The sequence below is a fragment of the Anomaloglossus baeobatrachus genome, chromosome 3, assembly GCF_048569485.1.
Source record: "Anomaloglossus baeobatrachus isolate aAnoBae1 chromosome 3, aAnoBae1.hap1, whole genome shotgun sequence".
Classification (NCBI taxonomy): Eukaryota; Metazoa; Chordata; class Amphibia; order Anura; family Aromobatidae; genus Anomaloglossus; species Anomaloglossus baeobatrachus.
In genome coordinates, this window is record NC_134355.1 from 410,809,291 (window position 1) to 410,830,336 (window position 21,046).

Sequence of the window (21,046 nt, forward strand, 5' to 3'; positions counted from 1 at the left end):
GGTCACTGTAGTTCACACTCAGGGGCTTCCCAGCTGCTCTCAGTAAGGCCTTTTTCACACGTCCGTGTAAAACCACACACGTTTTGAACGGACGTGTAAAAGGTGTGTATGGCCCTCCGTGTGCCGAGATTTTGGCACATGAGTGTTCTCCGTGTGCTATCTGTGATAACACACAGAGAACAGGAAGATTATGCTCACCTTTCCCTCGAGCTGCTGTCCATGGTGCTGATGTCTTCCACTCTGCGGTGTCCGGCCCTGCTGACTCTCCACTGCTGCTGCTTCCGGTCCTCGGTGCAGTGAATATGCAATGAGCATAATGAGCTGGGGTCAGAAGCAAGTGACAGCAGTGGCAGAGACAGCAGCAGCGCTGGAGAAGGTGAGTGTAGAAATTCATTTTATTTCACAGAAATGTGTTTTTCTCCGGTACGTGTCATACTGATCTCACACTGGAGCATATGGAAACACGTATGCTCCACACAGACACAAGGTCCATGGGAAAACACGCACGTGTGTGCAAACTCATTGATTTTAATGGGTCTACGTGTGCCAGTGTCTCCGGTACGTGCGAAGACGGACGTCACATGTACGGAGGCACAGATGTGTGAAGGGGGCCTAAACCCATTGCCATCAGTGTGTCCCAGGAACTGCAGTTATCGTTCGTATTTTTCATCACTTCAGCTTCTGGATGTAGCAGTGCCAGGATCGTCATGGGACATTTTTAGGGTTAATAAATTGGTGAAAGAGGGTGTGTGTTTTTTATTACGATTTAAAATAAAGGTTTTTTGTATTTGTTTTGTTTTTTTTATACTAACAGGGTTGGTAATGAGATGGGTCTCATAGACCACACCATTATATAAACTTTATTGTTAGCATTATTATTATTATTACTTCATTACCTTTCATTTCATTTGTATAGAGTGTCTAAAGGATTATTAGCATTCCAACCTTTCATACATTGTCTGTTAGATTTTAGAGCTGTTTAATAGAATTAACACGTCTTCTTACATTCTTTTTTTCTTCTCAAGACAAAAGGTCTTCATGACCATCCAAAACCAGAAACAAAACTAGAGTCAGATGGCAGAAAGCCTGCACACAAGAAGCGCACAACCATTTTATCACCAGCCGCAGAGCAAAACACGAATATTGAGGTATAGTATTACTTGTAGATTGATATCTTGTTGTGTGTATGAATAAACATATATAACAGTAGAATGCAAAACTCAAGGCTCAATCTTTAGTTTAAAAGGAACCTGAGTCAATTTATACTGCCAAAACTATGGGCAGCATGACTCAGAACCTAGCTGGATGATTGCAGCTAAGTATGTTTTTTTCTGAAGTCGTGCAGCCACGCTCTAATTCATATTGCCTGTCATTTGGGCAGCATGAATCAACTGACTAATTCCTTTTAAATGTTTTTTGTTTATTTTTTTAAATGCCCATTAAGTGTATGTTGCTTAGTTCTAATAGTGTCACAATAAAAACATAATGGAAACTTTATTACAAAATAGTTCACACAGCCTCTAAGGCCGGGGCCACACGGGGATCTACTGCGATCCTCGCATGACACTCGGCTCACGCTGGCAGTACAGCAGGAGCCGAGTGTCATGCGAGTGTCACTGCGACTGAGGTCCGATCATGCGATCGGACCTCAGCTGCGGGGGGCGGGCCGCCTCTGAGGAGGGGGGGCTGGCACTGAGGAGGGGAGGGCCGCCTCTGAGGAGGGGGGGCGGCACTGAGGAGGGGAGGGCTGGCTCTGAGGAGGGGAGGGCCAGCGCTGTGGAGGGGAGGGAGGGATTTTTTTCCCTCTCTCCTCCAGTCAGCTATTGCCATTCTCGCCCTACACTCGCGGTATACCGGTGTATTACAAGTGCAGTGCGATTTTTCTCTCGTCCCATTGACTTAAATGGGTGCGAGAGAAACCTGGATCGCACTACAGTCGCAGCAAGCTGCGATTGTTTTCTCGGTCCGATTAGGGCTGAGAAAATAATCGCTCATGGGTGGTGGTATAGGCTAATATTGGTCCGAGTGGAATGCAATATTTTATCTCATCCCACTCGCTCCAATTTTCACGCAGTGTGTCTTAGGCCTAACATTAAGTATAATAGTGACAAAAACTAGAATTTTAACTCGTCTTAAAAAAATTATGACACATAGAAAATGTGACTTAAGCATTGCCCAAGACCTGGTAAACAATTAACGCTGTCACTGTCTTTACCCTTTAAAGGAAATCTGTCAGTAGGGTCAACCTCCCAACCCTACATGAGTCTATATGAGCATGCAGGTTATAAAAAAATTTGAGTAACCTGATACCTTAATACCCATATCTATGGTCTAAAGTCTTATTGAAGAGAAATCCGGATTTTTCTTACTATATAATGAGCTGTTAAGATTTACGGGCTGGACACAGATTTTCCAGAAAATATGACTCCAGAGCCTATTTTGCATGAAAGGAGGAGTTAACAGTGTCAGACATGTAGATCAGGAGAGCAAGCTGTCAGTCATTACATGTCTCACACTGGGTAATTCCCCTCTTCATTAAAATAAGCTCTGGAGGGAAATTCTTAGGGAGATCTGTGTGTGCCCCATAGATCTTAACAGCTTATTTACATGTTATGAAAAACTTGGGTCTCTCTGGAACAAAAGCATTGGATCATCAATATCAAGGTATCACTTTATTCAACTTTCTATGATGTGTATTGCCATATAGACTGCTTAGGATGGTTGACCTTACTGACAAAGTAACTTCAAATGGTTAAGTGCTGTATAATGTTGGCAGATTTTTATTGGTCTACGAGGTCTTGCACAAAACTTTAACAGTAATCTTTGACCAGGTTTTTACCACCTAGTCTGAAAGCAGTATAATGTAGGGGCAGAGATCTTGATTCCAGCGGTGTTTCACTTACTGGGCTGCTTAGTGTAGTTTTAATAAAATCACTAATTACCAGGGGATTATCATTACCAGACCACTTGATCTGCTGCCAGGTAGTCAAGCATATTCATGAGCTCTGCATATCCACCCCCACCACTGATTGGCAGCTTTATATGTACACTGTACATGGGCAGAAAGCTGACAATCAGTGGTCTGGGCGGGGTTATAGAGCTCCACATTCAAGTAACTGCTAGTTCTGCAGTAGAGGAAATTGATTTATCAAAATTACAGTAAATAGCCCAGAATCAGTGTATATATACAGTGAAGGAAATAATTATTTGATCCCTTGCTGATTTTGTCAGTTTGCCTACTGACAAAGACATGAACATTCTATAATATTAAGGGTGGGTTATTTTAATAGTGAGAGAGAATATCCAACATAAAATCTAGAAAATCACATTGAATAAATTATATAAATGTATTTACATATTGTAGAGAGAGATAAGTATTTGATCCCTCCGGCAAACAAGACTTAATACTTGGTGGCAAAACCTTTGCTGGCAAGCACAGCAGTCAGACTTTTTTGTAGGTGACGATGAGGTTTGTGCACATGTCAGGAAGAATTTTGGTCCACTCCTCTTTGCAGATCATTTCTAAATCATCAAGATTTTGAGGCTGTCGCTTGGCAATTCGGAGCTTCAGCTCCCTCCATAAGTTTATTAAAGGATTAAGGTTTGGAGACTGGCTAGGACACTCCATGACCTTAATGTGATTCTTTTTTTGAGCCACTCCTATGTTGCCTTGGCTGTATGTTTTGCGTCATTGTTATGCTGATAGACACAGCCACGATCCATTTTTAATGTCCTGACGGAGGGAAGGAGGTTGTCACTCAGGATTATACACTACATGGCTCCACCCTTTGTCCTATTGAGCCAGTGAAGCAGTCCTGTGCCCTTAGCAGAGAAACTCCTCCAAAATATAATGTTTCCAACTCCATGCTTGACATTGGGGATGGTGTTCTTTGGGTCATAGGCAGCATTTATTTTCCTCCAAACATGGCGAGCTGAGTTAAGGCCAAAGAGCTCAATTTTTGTCTCATATGACCACCACAACACCTTTTCTCACAATCACTCTCAGAATCCTCCTGGTGTTCATTGGCAAACTTCAGATGGACCTGCACATGTGCCTTTTTGAGCAGTGGGACTTTGCGGGCACTGCAGGATTTTCATCCATTGTGGCGTAATCTGTTACCAATGGTTTTCTTAGTGACAGTGGTGCCAGGTGTCTTGAGATCATTATCAAGTTCCCCCTGTGTAGTTTTATGCTGATCTCTTTCATTCCTTATGCTCCTGGATACCCCATGAGGTGAGATTTTGCATGGTGCCCCTGATCAATGTCAATTGACACTCATTTTGCATTTCTTCCATTTTCTTACTATTGCACCAACAGTTGTCTCCTTCTCACGCAGCATCTTACTTATGGTTTTGTAGTCCTTTCCAGCCTTGTGTAGGTCTATGATCATGTCCCTGACATCCTTAGAAAGCTCTTTGGTCTTGCCCATGTTGTAGAGGTTAGAATCTGACTGAGTCTGTTGACAGTAGTCTTTTATACAGGTGACAATGTAAGACAGCTGTCTTTAATGGAGGTAACGAGTTTATTAGGAGCGTCTAAGTGGTCTGTAGGAGCCAGAACTCTTAATAGTTGGTAGGGGATCAAATACTTATTTCTCTCTGCAAAATGCAAATAATTTTATATAATTTATACAATGTAATTTTCTGGATTTTATTTTGGACATTCTATCTCACTGTTAAAATTAACCTACCCTTAAAATGATAGACTGTTCATGTCTTTGTCAGTGGGCCAACTTACAAAATCAGCAAGGGCTCAAATAATTATTTCCTTCACTGTATACAGTATATACATACATAGTTAGGTCCATATACTGTATATATGGACACCTGACACAAACAAATTTACTTTGTCCAGCTCACCTGCTTTCTGCCGGAGACCGCTTATCCAGGACCGTGCACGGAAAGGAAGGTAGCAGAACTCATTTCATATAACAAGAAAAAATTCCAGCAACAAGTCCATGGAAAAATCTTCATTAAAAATTCATCTTTTATTTGTCAAACTTGTAAAAACAGTCCATGTTAATAACTGCCCCAACAGAGGACGCGTTTCGAACGACCAAGTTCTTAATCCGTCTCTAATTGAAATTAGAGACGGATTAAGAACTTGGTCGTTCGAAACGCGTCCTCTGTTGGGGCAGTTATTAACATGGACTGTTTTTACAAGTTTGACAAATAAAAGATTAATTTTTAATGAAGATTTTTCCATGGACTTGTTGCTGGAATTTTTTCTTGTTATGTATATATGGACACTGACACAAATTTTGTTGTTTTTCTTTACCTGTTTGCTGAAACATATTCAAACTATAGTTATATAATGGACATGGACATAAAGTCCTGACTTTTAGCTTTCATTTCAGGGTATCCACATTAAAATTTGATGACGGGTTTAGGAGTTTCAGCTCCTTTACTTGTGCAACCCTGGTTTTAAAGGGCTCATAAGTAATTGGACAATTGACTCAAAGGCTGTTTCGTGGGCAGGTGTGGGCAATTCCTTTGTTATTTAATTCTCAATTAAGCATATAAAAAGCCTGGAGTTGATTTTAGGTCTGATGCTTGTGTGGCGCCCCTGACCAGGTCAGGCATCACTGAGTACTGCGCCCATGCTGAGGCAGTACTTTCAGGTAAATCCAAAGGCTGGAATAGGGTGTGTACGCACAGACACATATCAACCACGTCTTCCACACCTTAGAGGGTACCCTTGGGCAGACCCAAGAGGGGGCGTTCCTCCACATCTCATCTAGGGGTGTAGGGAAGGGGCTGGAAGCTAAGGTGGCAGTGGCTGTAAGGAAAGTAGAGGAGTTAGTCAGTCTGGTAGCAGAAGGCGCAGAAAGGAGAAGGAGAGACGCGCGCTGACACGCTAGTCAGACCCTGCACGTGTAGTGGCCGTTGGCGGGGGAGAACGGTCACCAGCAAGTTGGACGGAAAGATGCTGAGGAAGTCAGTTGGTCATGTACGGAAACTCCTGGTGACTAGGCACGCACAGGGAACAGGTCCCTAGAGTAGAAGTCCATTACTGATCTGCCGGTGGGGGGAACCACAAGTCCCACACCAACCAACTAAAGTCCAAGCATCAGCAGCAACGAGGGGCCCATAAGGAGGATCGAGCCTGGAGCCATCTTTCTTGGTCCATGCTGCCAGCAAACGGGCCAAAAAAGGGAGAAAAGGCAGTAGCGACTTCCCTGGATGAATCCCACGGTACTTCAAGTCAGGGGTTATCCGAAACAAGAAGTGCTAGGAAGGCGAGTTAATGGTTACCCTTAGACCGGCCTAAAGGATACCTGGTTCCTCCTGGTTTATCTCAGCATCGCCCGGGTTACCACACAAAAACACCTGAAAGCGAGTAAACAAGTTAAAAGACTTTCTGGACTGCGACTGAGTTATTCTGCGACCTGTTGTTCTACACACCCGAGTCCCTGTGGCCAGCCTCACTCACGGGAGGCCATACCATCCGACTGCAGACTCCATCAGCCCCAGACGCTCGTTAAACCTGCAGTGGCGGTCACCCCTAACCCTGACCGCAAACTGTGAGTGGCGTCACAACTCCCATGTAAATAAACCTGATATACCTGTTGCCAACGGTAATCAAGTGGAGCACCTGTGGCGTCCCGGAAGGTGGAGTGACGTCCCTGAGGCGACCGCTACAGGTGGGCGACACACTTGCATTTTGAATTTTTTGATAAAAGGTAAGGTGATGTCCGTGCAGATGGAACAAGGCATCCTTCATCTGTGAAAACAGGAAAAAAATATGACAAATTGCTACAATATTAGGAATGGCTAAATCTACAGTTTGGTACATCCTGAGAAATAAAGAAAGCACAGGTGACCTCAGCAATGCAAAACGACCTGGAGTCCCATGGAAGACAACAGTGGTGGATGATGGCAGAATAATTACCATAGTACAGAGAAACTCCTTCACAACATCCAACGAAGTGAACAACACTCTCCAGGATGTAGGCGTATCAATATCCAAATATACCATAAAGAGAAGACTGCATGAGAGAAAATACAGAGGATTCACTGCACAGTGCAAGCCACTCAGAAGAATAACTCAAGAATAAGAAGGCTAGATTGAACTTTGCTAAAACAAAAAATCTTTAAAAAAAAACCAGCACAGTTCTGTAAGAACATGCTTTGGACAGATGAAAACAATATCAACCTCTTCTTCCAGTATGATGGAATGAAAAAAGTATGGTGAAGGTATGGTACAGCTCATGATCCAAAGCATATCACACCATCTGTAAAACATGGCGGAGGCAGTGTGATGGCCGGGCATGTATGGCTGCCAGTGGCACTGGGTCCCTAGTGTTTATTGATGATGTGACACAGGACAAAATCAGCCGGATGAATTCTGGTGTTTTCAGAGACAAACTGTGTGCTCAAATCCAGCCAAACTGATTGGTCAGCGTTTCATTATACAGATGGACAATGATCCAAAACATAAACCCAAAACACCCAGAAGTTTATTAAAGCAAAGAAGTGGAATGTTCCTGAATGGCCAAATCAGTCACCTGATTCCAAGCCAATAGAGTATGCATTTCACTAAATTCTAAACTTAAGACAGAAATGCTCAGAAACAAGCAGCAACTGAAAACCGCTGCAGTAAAGGCCGGCAGAGCATTAAAAAGAAGGAAATACGACGTCTGGTGATGTCCAAGAGTTTAAGACTTCAGGCAGTCATTGCCAACAAAGGGTTTTTAACCAAGTATTAGCAATTAACATTTTATCTCCAAATATTTAATTTGTCCAATTACTTTTGAGCCCCTGAAATGACGGGATTGAGTTTCTAAAATGCTTTAGTTCCTCACATTTTTATGCAATTTTATGCAATCATTTTGTTCAACCCACTGAATTAAAGATGAAAGTCTGAACTTCAACATGTGTGGACCTAACTGTATAATATATACATGCATATATATAAAATGAGAGAGAGAGCAATGCATGAGAATTATGCCTGATGATGGCAGATAGAAATTAAAAGATGCAGATAATATATTTATCTTTATATAGATATACTGTATATAAATACCTCCAAGAATATGTAGAACTACATGGTAGCAGGCTTACTAGTCATGTGGTGATAATCTCCTGTTGATAGTTATATAGTTACATGTTACATACCACTATATGTATTTATATATATATATATATATATATATATATATATATATATATAAACTATACCAAGCAGCACAGTACGTGACACACACCTGGAATCAGTTTTTCCCTGGTATATATTCCTTTTAAATACACAGTCAATTTTCATTTTTGCATTAGAATTTTTTTCTTCTTTCCTTCCAAGAGTCATAACTATTTTTCTGTTTACATAAACCAACAAAGGCTTCTGTTATGTGGGACAAGTTGTAGTTTTGAATTACTTCATTCACTTTATCATATAATGTACTGAAAAAAAAGAGGAAAAAAATAAAGCAGGGTAAAATGGTGGAAAAAAGAGCAATTCTGCCATTGTTTTGTGCTTCTCTTTGGCCCGTTTCACACGTCAGTGAAAAACACTGACGTTTTTGACTGGCGTGTAAAACACGCACATGTCCCTGCGTGTGCCGTGAATCACGGCACACGTGGGTTGTCTAAGTGCAATCCGGGCTCCGTTCTCCGTGGCCCGTGATTGCACTTAGTAATCAACTCACCTGCGCCCGCTCCCGCTCTCCATGGTGCTGATCGCTCCCGCGGTGCAGCATCCGGCCGGCGCTGACCCCCGCAGCAGCTGCTTCCGGGTCGGCTGTGTCGTGCATCATGAATATGCGAGACAGTAATGAGCCGGCTCAGAAGCAGCAGGCTGCACGGGCTGCAGAGGACATCGCTGGACCCCGGGTGAGTTAAAATGTTTTTTATTTTAAAAGCACGTTTTTTTCCTGCACGTGTTTCACGGACCACACCACTGCGTGGTCCGTGGGACATCAGTGATGCCAGAAAAAAATGGACATGTCTCCGTGCGGCAATCACGCACACGCGGGTACGCTGCACGGAGACACGTGCAGTGAAAAATCACTGACGTGTGAGCAGACCCATTCATTATAATGGGTCTGCGTATGTCAGCGATTCTGGTACGTTTAAAAAAAAGCACAAACGTACCAGAATCACTGACGTGTGAAAGGGGCCTTTTACAGAGTTCATTGGGCAGTAAAAATTACCTTGCAACATGATTCACCATGTCAGTAAGACTACGGTGATACCAGAATTGTAAAGGTTTTTTTTATTATTTTAGTGGGTTAAAAAAATTCTGAACTTTGCAAACAAAAATGTGATTTGAGTCCCAATTTTCAGATGATAGAAACTTTTTTTTTTTGCTTATCTGACCTTGGGGATGAATGAGGGCTTCTTTTTTGTGTGTTAAGCATTAGTTTTAACTAGTTCCTGTCTTGGCACATTTTAGTTTTTTCGTCCATGCAGTTTAGAGAGCTATAAAATCTTTACTCGTTCAGATATTCAAATATTTTTTGCATCTTTTTTAGTGATACAGAGCTTCATTTTTATGTCACTGTCATAGTCTGCTTTTTTCTTTTTTGCCAATACAGGGTGGATCTTGGTGGAAAAATAAGGTTTGTTTTTCTAATTTTTTTATGACCACAAAAGGATCACTAAAATACATTTAAAAACAATACCTTCCAATCTGTAACAAATATTTTTGTATATTGGACACAATTTTATTTATTTATTTAAAAAGGATAGGGTTAATATCAGCAACTCAGATTGACAGTGGTATATTTTATTTTTTACCTGTTTTTTTTATTTTATTTTTTGTTATACACTGACATTGGACATGTTCTCATCTCCCTATCCTGTTAGCATCGGCCGCCACTGCTTTGTAATCCTCTGTGTAGTAAATGGCTGCTATACACAGGAGAGGGATGAGAACTCTACCCCTACATGCACTGACAATGTATGCAGGCGCTTGCCTGCTCAAATGTCAGCATGTGCAGACAGGGCCAGACTGGGACTAAAATTCAGCCCTGGTATTTGGAGGCACACAGGCCCACTTGTCGTGTGGTGAATGTGTAATATCTGTGTGCACTTGTAGATTGTGTAACACGATCATATAACATGTAGTCATGGCTGCATCCGGTATTACAGCTCAGGACTATTTATTGCTTTTAGTTGCAGGACGACCTGGTGAAGCCGCTATTTTCCCTACAGAGCTAGGTCCTATAATGATAATGAAAGAGGACGCTGCTCTCCATATAATGCTGCGGTCACATAGCTGATGGGCAGGGATACAAAATCAGATCCTCCTGAACTAATATTGATGACCTATTCTACAGATAGGTGATCAGGAAAGCTGTAACTTTCACTGGTGATAATTTTGGACACATACCACTTAGGGAATGTGCAATGACATTTTTGGGGGCAGATCCCACCATGGAAACATCTATGAAAAATACTCACAATGAATAAACATCTGCCTCTACTCGCTGTGCACAGGTTCAGGCTTTTGAAAATGTTTTACTCACTTCAGGTTTCTAAAACCACCAAGTGGTTAAAAGAAGTGACCGCTCCATTTTTCTGGTGTTTTCCACTCGGAAAACGCTGTGTGTTTTACAATGCATATCAATGGGAAGGCTCAGAAGATGCCTGGATATGTTTTGTTGTGTTTTCCCATCGGTTTTTCTTAAAAGAGCAATAAATAATATGTGACAAAAACAATGTGAAAATATATATACAGTACAGACCAAAAGTTTGGAGACACCATCTCATCTCTACAACAACTGTTAAGAGGAGACTTTGTGCAGCAGGCCTTCATGGTAAAATATCAGCTAAGAAACCACTGCTGAGGACAGGCAACAAGCAGAAGAGACTTGTTTGGGCTAAAGAACACAAGGAATGGACATTAGACCAGTGGAAATCTGTGCTTTGGTCTGATGAGTCCAAATTTGAGATCTTTGGATCCAACCACCGTGTCTTTGTAGAAAAGGTGAACGGATGGACTCTACATGCCTGGTTCCCACCATGAAGCATGGAGGAGGAGGTGTGATGGTGTGGGAGTGCTTTGCTGGTGACACTGTTGGGGATTTATTCAAAATTGAAGGCATACTAAACCAACATGCCTACCACAGCATCTTGCAGCAGCATGCTATTCCATCCGGTTTGCGTTTAGTTAGACCATCATTTATTTTTCAACAGGACAATGACCCCAAACACACCTCCAGGCTGTGTAAGGGCAATTTGACTAAGAAGGAGAGTGATGGGATGCTACGCCAGATGACCTGGCCTCCACAGTCACCAGACCTGAACCCAATCGAGATGGTTTGGGGTGAGCTGGACCGCAGAGTGAAGGCAAAAAGGCCAACAAGTGCTAAGCATTTCTGGGAACTCCTTCAAGACTGTTGGAAAACCATTTCCGGTGACTACCTCTTGAAGCTCATCAAGAGAATGCCAAGAGTGTGCAAAGCAGTAATCAAAGCAAAAGGTGGCTACTTTGAAGAACCTAGAATATAAGACATATTTTCAGTCATTTCACACTTTAAGTATTTCATTCCACATGTTATCATTCATAGTTTTGATGTCTTCAATATGAATCTATAATTTTTAGAGTCATGAAAATAGAGAAAACTCTTTGAATGAGAAGGTGTGTCCAAACTTTTGGTGTATATATATATATATATATATACATATATACATATGAATATGTATATATATAAATAATCTCAAAAAAAAACAAAAATGGTCAATACCATAGATGCTAGGAAACAACTGTTAAACTACACAGAAGATGGGTCAGGAAAAAATTGCCATGGGTTTCACCATCTTCTGCTTGAAAGACATGGCAGGTTTGCTTGAGTTTAAAAAACCTTGTGTGCACATACCATTAGGATTTCCGGTTTTGGAAACCCATTCCCACATTGTTTGTTCTATTCACTCCCCAGGGCTGCCATTGTCTGCAGCGCTGGTGTCACATCACAATGACAACACTGCAACCAATCAAGGAGATCAGCAGCTAACTGATTGTCTACAGCGCTGCTGATGTGATGACAGAGATGCAGACAATTATAGACACCAGAAACAACAGCAGTTTGTATTTTTTCATAACAAAAAGGACCCAAAAAAACATCAAGAGGATGTGAGCAGTCAGCGTCATGGAAGGGGTACTTACATGAATACATCACCAGAGCCAAGTTTTGAATATCTGAGGAGGATTTGGAGAGATTCTGCTGAGTTTCTGCTTCAAAACAATGTGTAAACATATGCTAATTTAAACTGTTTTTGGAGCAGAAACTGAGCACGATCTTCCCAAATTCTCCTCATAATCTCAAAACAAAGTTTTGAGGATTTTTAAGCTTTAACATAGCCATGAAACTTATTTTGGATTGTTAAATGTGTACAAGTTCAGAACCAGTATCAGGACATGAATGCAGTGCCAGGACCACCATCAGTACATGAATGCCACATCAGAACCATCATCAGCACATGAATCCCACACCAGAACCATCATCAGCACATGAATGCCACACCAGAACCATCATCAGCACATGAATGCAGCACCAGAATCACCATTAGCACATGAATACAGCATCAGAACCTCCATCAGCACATGAATGCAGCGTCAGAAGCACAGTTAGCACATGAATGCAGCGTCAGAACCACAGTCAGCAAATGAATGCGGCTTCAGAACCACAGTCAACACATGAATGCAGCGTCAGAACCACAGTTAGCACATGAATGCAGCGTCAGAACCACAGTCAGCACATGAATGCAGTATCAGAGCAACAGTCAGCACATGAATGCTGCATAAAAACCACTGTCAGTACATCAGTAAATCACCATGTTTAGTCCCATGTACAATTGTATTCCATGAACCAACAACTCCCAGCTTGTCCTTAAAAATGGTAAGGAGATGCTGGGAGTTGTTGTGATCAATAATTATCAGACTTCAGACCATATAGCAACCACAGTACTGATAAGATGCAATCAGTATCACAAATAAACATTTATATCCAGGTACTTTATAGATGACATAATCTCTGATCAGAGTCATTCCCGTCCCTTTTGTCCCCACGTATTACAGATGCCATCATGAGATTTCATGCCCACAGCTCGTCTCTGAAGACCTCCCTCTTTGCTCTTCAGCAGCACTTCCCGACACTGTACCTTTAAAAATAAAAGAAGCTCAGGAAAATCCATTTAATGTTTAAAATTCAGATTTTTATTGAAAATATATCAGAAAAATTATTTTAATTCCACACTATAAGCCCAGGACATGGAAAGATCATATATATTTATACATAAGCAAAAATTATATATATAGACAGTGATAATATCAGGTCATAAGCAAGCGACTATATATGTCAGAATAGTATTATAAAATGTTTCAGCATACATCAATAAAACAGTTTATCCATAGGGCATAACTGTAAAATTAGCACTGATTAAATACCAAAAATACCAATTTCAATCACATAGATTTTTACAAAAAACATTCATATTGCTTATTTAACCTGGGACTTGAAGTTCTTCAGGTACAAAATGGTGGGGCCATATCATAAAATCCACCAAACCATTTACCTGTTATATACAAACTGCCGATGTTGTAATGAATAGTGCTAAATACAGCAATGCTAGGAAGTACTCACAGAGACCATATGATCCACGTCCTGCAACCCCAACACGTGTTTCGCCACTTCTTCTTCGGGGGGCATATGTTAGGGTGGAGGGCAGTGGTCTTTTATAGTGTGCTGCTCATTACGATTAATTACGCTCACCGAGTTTGTACAGCGCATCATCAGAGAGCCGGAGCTGCTGAATGGAAAACTGACTTCTGCTCGGCGGCAGTGAGACGCACACTGTGTTCCATTCGTCACATGACAACTGAGGCAGTGTGGAATCAATATTCGCAGCCGAGTAGAAGTCGCAGCCCAGGACTCTTCTGACATGCGCACACCGACACTGACATGCGCACACCATCGGAAAAAGCAGCTCTTTATACATGATTTTTAACAATATTCAAATAAATCTCATATTCAATATTAGGAGGTGATTCAACTATAGCAAAGATTATGCAAAGATTCTTCATATTTCATGATTTTTTTAGTATATACCAGATGATTGAAATTACATCAAATTAATTTATACAAAATGTATTTTATGTAACATAATATCATTAATAATTCATTTCACAGAAAAATTACATTAGACATATAAATAATTTTTTATACATATATAAAATTCATAATACTCATTAATTAATAAATAATTGTGTAATATATGTGAATATTAACTATAAAAATAAAATATGCTAGTGTTATTATAATACTGGTTGTTGACGTGAAGTGTTTGTGATACATGAATTATGGTGTTATAATAAAAGTGAATGACAAACATATGATATGAAACGCCAATAAAGTGACATGATGCTGTACTAAACTGTGCAATGAGTAATAGGACGCAATATTAGTGACATAATTATTCTCATGTAAAAGTATAATGAAAAATATAAATATAATAAATTAATTATATAAAAAATATATACATATGTGTCAATAAATGTGATAAATGAATTAGTGACAAAATCATTTCCATGAAAAATCCGGTAGTTTTTATAAAGATATAATCAATACATCCATAATCAACTAGCCCCATGTGCTGTCCGTGCGCACCCCCCCAAAAAAAGGGGGGTGGCAGGGGCAACACATGGGGCCAGCGTACACCATAGAAACACAAAGGATACAGAAGATCACGTGTCCAAAAGACGAAACTGTTTCCGCCAAAACTCGAATCTTCTCCAAAACTGATATATAGAGGACAAAATTAATTCTAAATAGAATGAAAAATTATATAGTTAAAACCACAGTAAAACAAACATGAGTTAAAACCCCAGAACCCTCCCTTAAAAACATACTAAATGTTATATCTAGAACTTACAAAAAGGCCCCAAATCCCATATTTTCATTTAGGCCCTGAGGACTCAAGGTTCCCAGTCTAAATATCCACCTACTCTCCACACGGGCCAATGTTTCGTCACATCTCCTCCCCTGAAACCCATGTCTACCACATCAATTCCCCTAAATTTGAACAAATGGGGATTACAGCCATGTTCTCTCTTGAAGTGTCTAGGTATTGGTTTCAGTTGTATTTCATCCTCACAGGTTTTTAATTATTTAATAATTAATGGGTATTATGAATTTTATGAATTTTATTTATATATGTATAAAAAATTATTTATATGTCTAATGTAATTTTTCTGTGAAATTAATTATTAATGATATTATGTTATATAAAATATGTTTTGTATAAATGAATTTGATGTAATTTCAATCATCTGGTATATACTAAAAAAATCATGAAATATGAAGAATCTTTGCATAATCCATATATAGTTGAATCATCTCCTAATACTAATTGTTGAATCTACTCGGCTGCGAATATTGATTCCACACTGCCTCCGTTGTCATGTGACGAATGAAACGCAGTGTGCGTCTCACTGCCGCCGAGCTGAAGTCAGTTTTCCAATCAGCAGCTCCGGCTCTCTGATGATGCGCCGTACAAACCCGGTGAGCGTAATTCATCATAATGAGCAGCACACTATAAAAGACCACTGCCCTCCACCCTAACATACGCCCCCCGAAGAAGAAGTGGCGAAACACGTGTTGGGGTTGCAGGACGTGGATCATATGGTCTCTGTGAGTACTTCCTAGCATTGCTATATTTAGTGCTATTCATTATTAAAACAACATAGGCAGTTTGTATATAACAGGTAAATGGTTTGGTGGATTTTATGATATGGCCCCACCATTTTGCACCTGAAGAACTTCAAGTCCCAGGTTAAATAAGCAATATGAATGTTTTTTTTGTAAAAAACTATGTGATTGAAATTGGTATTCTTGGTATTTAATGAGCGCTAATTTTACAGTTATGTCCTATGGATAAACTGTGTTTATTGATGTATGCTGAAACATTTTATACTATTCTGACATATATAGTCGCTTGCTTATGACCTGATATTATCACTATATATATATATATATATATATATATACCGTATATAATTTTTGCTCATGTATAAATATATATGACCTTTCCATGTCCTGCGTTTATAGTGTGGAGTTAAAATAATTTTTATGATATATTTTTCAATACAAATCTGAATTTTAAACATTAAATGGATTTTCCTGAGCTTCTTATGATTTGAGATACTATATCAGATTATTGTGTTTAGCTGTATTGTTGAAGCTTTACCACTTAGGTGTGGAAATTATATTAATTCTGGCAAATTTTGTGAATAAAAAAACTTTAAAAATAAAAGTATCATTATTCTGATCCCTAAATATAAATATCTTACATCCTGCACCCCTGAATAAATAATTGCTGTGCTTCCGTCACAAAATATCTCCACCCATATACACACTGCTCTTATCCAAAATATCTCACACACTGCCGCTCTTCAAAATATCCCCCACACTGCCCCTCTATATAATATACCCCCACCACACACAGCCTCTCTAGATAATATACCCCCCACACGCAGCCTCTTTATATAATATACCAGCCAACATATAGCTTCTGTGTATAATATACCAGCCCACACACAGCCTCTCTATATAATATACCCCCACACACAGCCTCTATATATAATATACCCCACACACACAGTCTCTCTATATAATATACCAGCCCACACACAGCCTCTATATATAATATACCCCCCACACACAGCCTCTATATATAATATATCAGCCCACACACAGCCTCTCTATATAATATACCCCCCACACACAGCCTCTCTATATAATATACCAGCCCACACACAGCCTCTCTATATAATATACCCCCCACACACAGCCTCTCTATATAATATACCCCCCACACACAGCCTCTCTATATAATATACCCCCCACACACAGCCTCTATATATAATATATCCCCACACACAGCCTCTATATATAATATATCAGCCCACACACAGCCTCTCTATATAATATACCAGCCCACACACAGCCTCTCTATATAATATACCCCCCACACACAGTCTCTCTATATAATAATAATAATAATCTTTATTTCTAGCGCCAACATATTCCGCAGCACTTTACAAATCAGGAGGATCATATACAAACAAGTAACAGTTATAGAAATACAATATTTAGAGGAAAAAAGAAAAAACACAACCCTGCTCGTGAGAGCTTACAATCTACAATGAGATGGGGGGGAGAGGCAAGGTTCAAGTGTTTATTTACAATGACAATCCAGCCATCTCACGGACATGGGGGATAGATAATGGTTTCCTCAACCAGTGGGCCAGAGCCTTGAGATGCCTTTGGGTGTCATGGAGTTTGATGTGGAGTTATGTTGTGAGAAGTTGTAGAGGGACTATGTAAATCGAATCTGATTAGGGATAGGCCGCCCTAAAAAGATGCGTCTTTAGGGTGCGTCTGAAGCTGAGTAAGTTGGGAATTGTCCTAACTTCTTGGGGTAGAGCGTTCCAGAGGGTTGGTGCAGCTCGGAAGAAGTCTTGGATCCGGGAGTGGGAGGTTCGAATTAGTGTGGATGTTAGTCGAAAGTCGCTTGCAGAGCGTAGAGAACGGGTGGGGTGATAGACAGAGAGTAGGGTGGAGATGTAGGGGGGTGCCGCACTGTGGAGAGCTTTGTGGGTGAGAACAAGCAGTTTGAATTGTATCCTATGATATATGAGCAGCCAGTGCAATGACTGGCACAGAGCAGAGGCATCAGAGTAGCGGTTAGCCAGATAGGTGACCCTGGCTGTTGCATTAAGGATGGACTGTAGAGGAGAGAGTCTAGTTAGGGGGAGACCAATTAATAGAGAGTTACAGTAGTCAAGGCGAGAGTGGATCAGGGCCACGGTGAGGGTTTTTGTCGTTTCCATAGTGAGAATATACCATACCAGAATATATAATATACCAGCCCACACACAGCCTCTTTATATAATATACCCCACACACACAGTCTCTCTATATAATAATCCAGCCCACACACAGCCTCTTTATATAATATACCCCCCCCACACAGTCTCTCTATATAATATACCAGCCCACACACAGCCTCTATATATAATATACCCCACACACACAGCCTCTATATATAATATACCAGCCCACACACAGCCTCTCTATATAATATACCAGCCCACACACAGCCTCTCTATATAATAAACCCCCCACACACAGTCTCTCTATATAATATACTCCCACACACAGTCTCTTTATATAATATACCCCCACATACTGCCCCACTCCAAAATTTTGCACCTCCATCCACACACACCCTGCCGTACACACACTGACCCCCTCTGGATAAAGAAATCTCCCCACTGCCTCTCGCAAAGCTGTGTGCCTTTCACAAACGTTCCCCCATTATGTGACCTAATCCCCTCCTCACCCATCCACAGTGATTACTCCTTTCATCTTCGGCTCCTCTATTGAGCGCGCTGCCCGTCATCTCTCTACGGCGACAACAGCACGGTGATGATGTGAAGGTGCTGACGTCATCACGCAGCCACATGTCCTAGTCCAAGTCCCGGTGCTATTACTGATCAAATATATTTACGTTTGACAAACGCAAATACATTTGAAAAGGAAGGCGGGAGCTGCGGTCACCACAACCGCTGCTCTCCTTGCAGTGTGTACCGCGGGCAGCATAGTTTGCCTTGTGCACACGATTGCACAGGAGGGCCGGGGTGGCACAGTACAGCGCGCTGCCTCCTGCTGCTTTCAGCTGTGCAAGTGTGCGCAAGGGAAACTAATGCTGGGCGCGTGCACACCGCAGAAGAGAGTGGCGGTGACTGCAGACTGAGCGGCCCGCTACAGGCACCGACCCATCTGGCATTTGCCAGAATTGCCCTATGGCCAGTCCGGCCCTGTGTGCAGAGCTGGGGTGTTAGGTCAGGCAGCACTCCAAAGAGAGCATTGTCAATCACCATGAGGAGAGAAATGGAATATTATAATTGGGTGGGGCATTGAAACATTGGCCACACCAAGAGTATACCAAAACCCCCTCTTCTTACATAGGTAAGAAACATTTTTTTCTTGAAAACAAATTTACTAACATGTACAGTACAAATATATTTGTTAGAGGGGCAAGTTCCCTGTATGAAGGTTTAAATAGTTGAATCTAGTTTTGGGGGTGCGACTACCTTTTATTTTAACTCATTTTGGGAACCTGAACCTGCAATTGTAGCATATAGTGAAAATGACAGTCACTGATTGGCGCCAGAATGTAACCTTTACAAGGACTGAGCCATTTAAATGCCACTGTAAGTTACTGATAGCAGCATTTCAATGGTTAACAGCAGCGGTTGGCACCTACTCTGGATGGAGCCGGCTCCCCAGATAAACCACTGCATGCATAATAGTGCATTATGATACTAAAAGGTAAAAAAAAAAAAATCCTACTCCAGTTCTATAAAAAGAAATGCTAAAATCTGTAAGTGCTTCTCTTCATTGTGTGGCAATAGATCATTATAGATCTGAAAAAAAATGTTGAACATTTTTCACTTTGAATTTGACCTCTGAGGTCTGAAGAGAGGTTATATAACGGAAAGAAATGTAAAAATTAGATCTATAGAAGTAACATTTGGCTACATATGACATGAAAGTAGTCTCAAACAAAGTTATAACTACTAGTTACTTCTGGTGAGAATAATGACTTACTTATAAGACTAGAGAACATGTTGTTGTCATCAGAACAATTGACTGGTCTCCACAGACTACCAACTTTAGCATCATCAAGTGTATGTGGGAATACTTAGATTGTAAAAAGCAGTACATGCACATGACGTCTGTTAGAAGTGTAAGGGTGCGTTCCCATGATCAGTGTTTGCAGCGTTTTGGATGTAGCGTGTTTTTGCTACATCCGAAACGCTGCGTTATACAGTACAAGCACAGTGGATGGGATTTCTAGAAATCCTGTGCCCACTGTGCTTGTTTTTTCTGCAGCAAACACTGACCTGCAGTGCAGCTTTCCAAGCCGCAGCATGTCAATTGTTTGCTGCAGATACGCATGCATCCTCCGTATGGAGAACACAAGCCAGAGACCGAAGCGCACTGAACCCTCCAGTCCAAAACCGGCTCAAGAGTATGGAGCCAAGGCAGATCCAGAAGAAGTGGGCAAGACATGTTTGGAAGTACCAGGATGGATATCCTCTCTGAATGCGACGTCCCGATGTGCAGCTCTACAGGTTTAGAAACAAAGCGTACAGGCTCGAACAAGAGTACTCCATCATCTGACGACACAGACAAGGGATTCTGGAGGTGTCAGATGGGAATGTGGTAACGATCTATCAAAGACTGTTGAATAAAGTTCCCAGCAAATCCGAAATCAAGGTGGCTTGTCTCAGAGAACTGAATTCCGCCATACAATATGGACATGGACAGAGTCAACAAAGAGACTGTATTTACCGAGGGAGGCCCCTCCTATGGGCCCAAGACAAGAGGGTCCTGGTCTCACAGGACAAGCATGGATGAAGTGTTCTACAGTAGAAACACAGACTGATGGTTTGGCGATGGTCCTGTCGTTGCTTGGACATCTTGATACAATCAAGCTGCATAAGTTCAGGCAGGGCCGAAATCAGAGCATTACTAGTGTAACTCCTGTATCGGGCCCGGTGAAAAGAGGGGGGCCCGGCTGACAGCCCGGGCTCCTCCCCTTTCATTCCTCTGCTCACCGGGCCCCATGGGCAGGGGGCGGGGACGTTGCACAGGCAGACATATCGCGGTGCACCACCTGCACTCGCACAGGGGCCCCAAGTGGGAGCGGGCACCTAGAGCCTGAAAACGTGTTAACCCCTTAGCGACCTATGACGTACTGGGTACCTCATAGGTCCCTGGTACTTAAGGACCCATGTCAAATTCCCAGTACGTCATGGCGAATTGTGGCCCCGAAGCCCCGGTGGCTGCAATCGCTTTGCAAAGCAATTACCTTAGATTCAGGGAGGAGGGGCCCTCTGCCTGACCTCAGGAGGGGTGGTGTCTCCCCCACGGACCTAAGGAGGCTGTGGCTGAGCGGCGTTCGTCAGCCAATCACAGCCACTGTAATGTTTTAGCCATTGAAAATGGCTGAAACATTGAAATCCAGCCATGATCAG

The 21,046-nt window shown here is 41.5% G+C and overlaps 1 protein-coding gene across 1 annotated transcript in view; it reads left to right on the forward strand.

Moving 5' to 3' along the window:
- Positions 1 to 21,046, forward strand: part of GCM1 (glial cells missing transcription factor 1) — a 160,767-nt gene that overhangs the window by 121,391 nt on the left and 18,330 nt on the right. Inside the window, exon 5 of the mRNA XM_075341510.1 lies at positions 1,026 to 1,148. Within this exon, the coding sequence (XP_075197625.1) occupies positions 1,026 to 1,148 (123 nt within the window). The remainder of the gene's footprint in view (positions 1 to 1,025; positions 1,149 to 21,046) is intronic.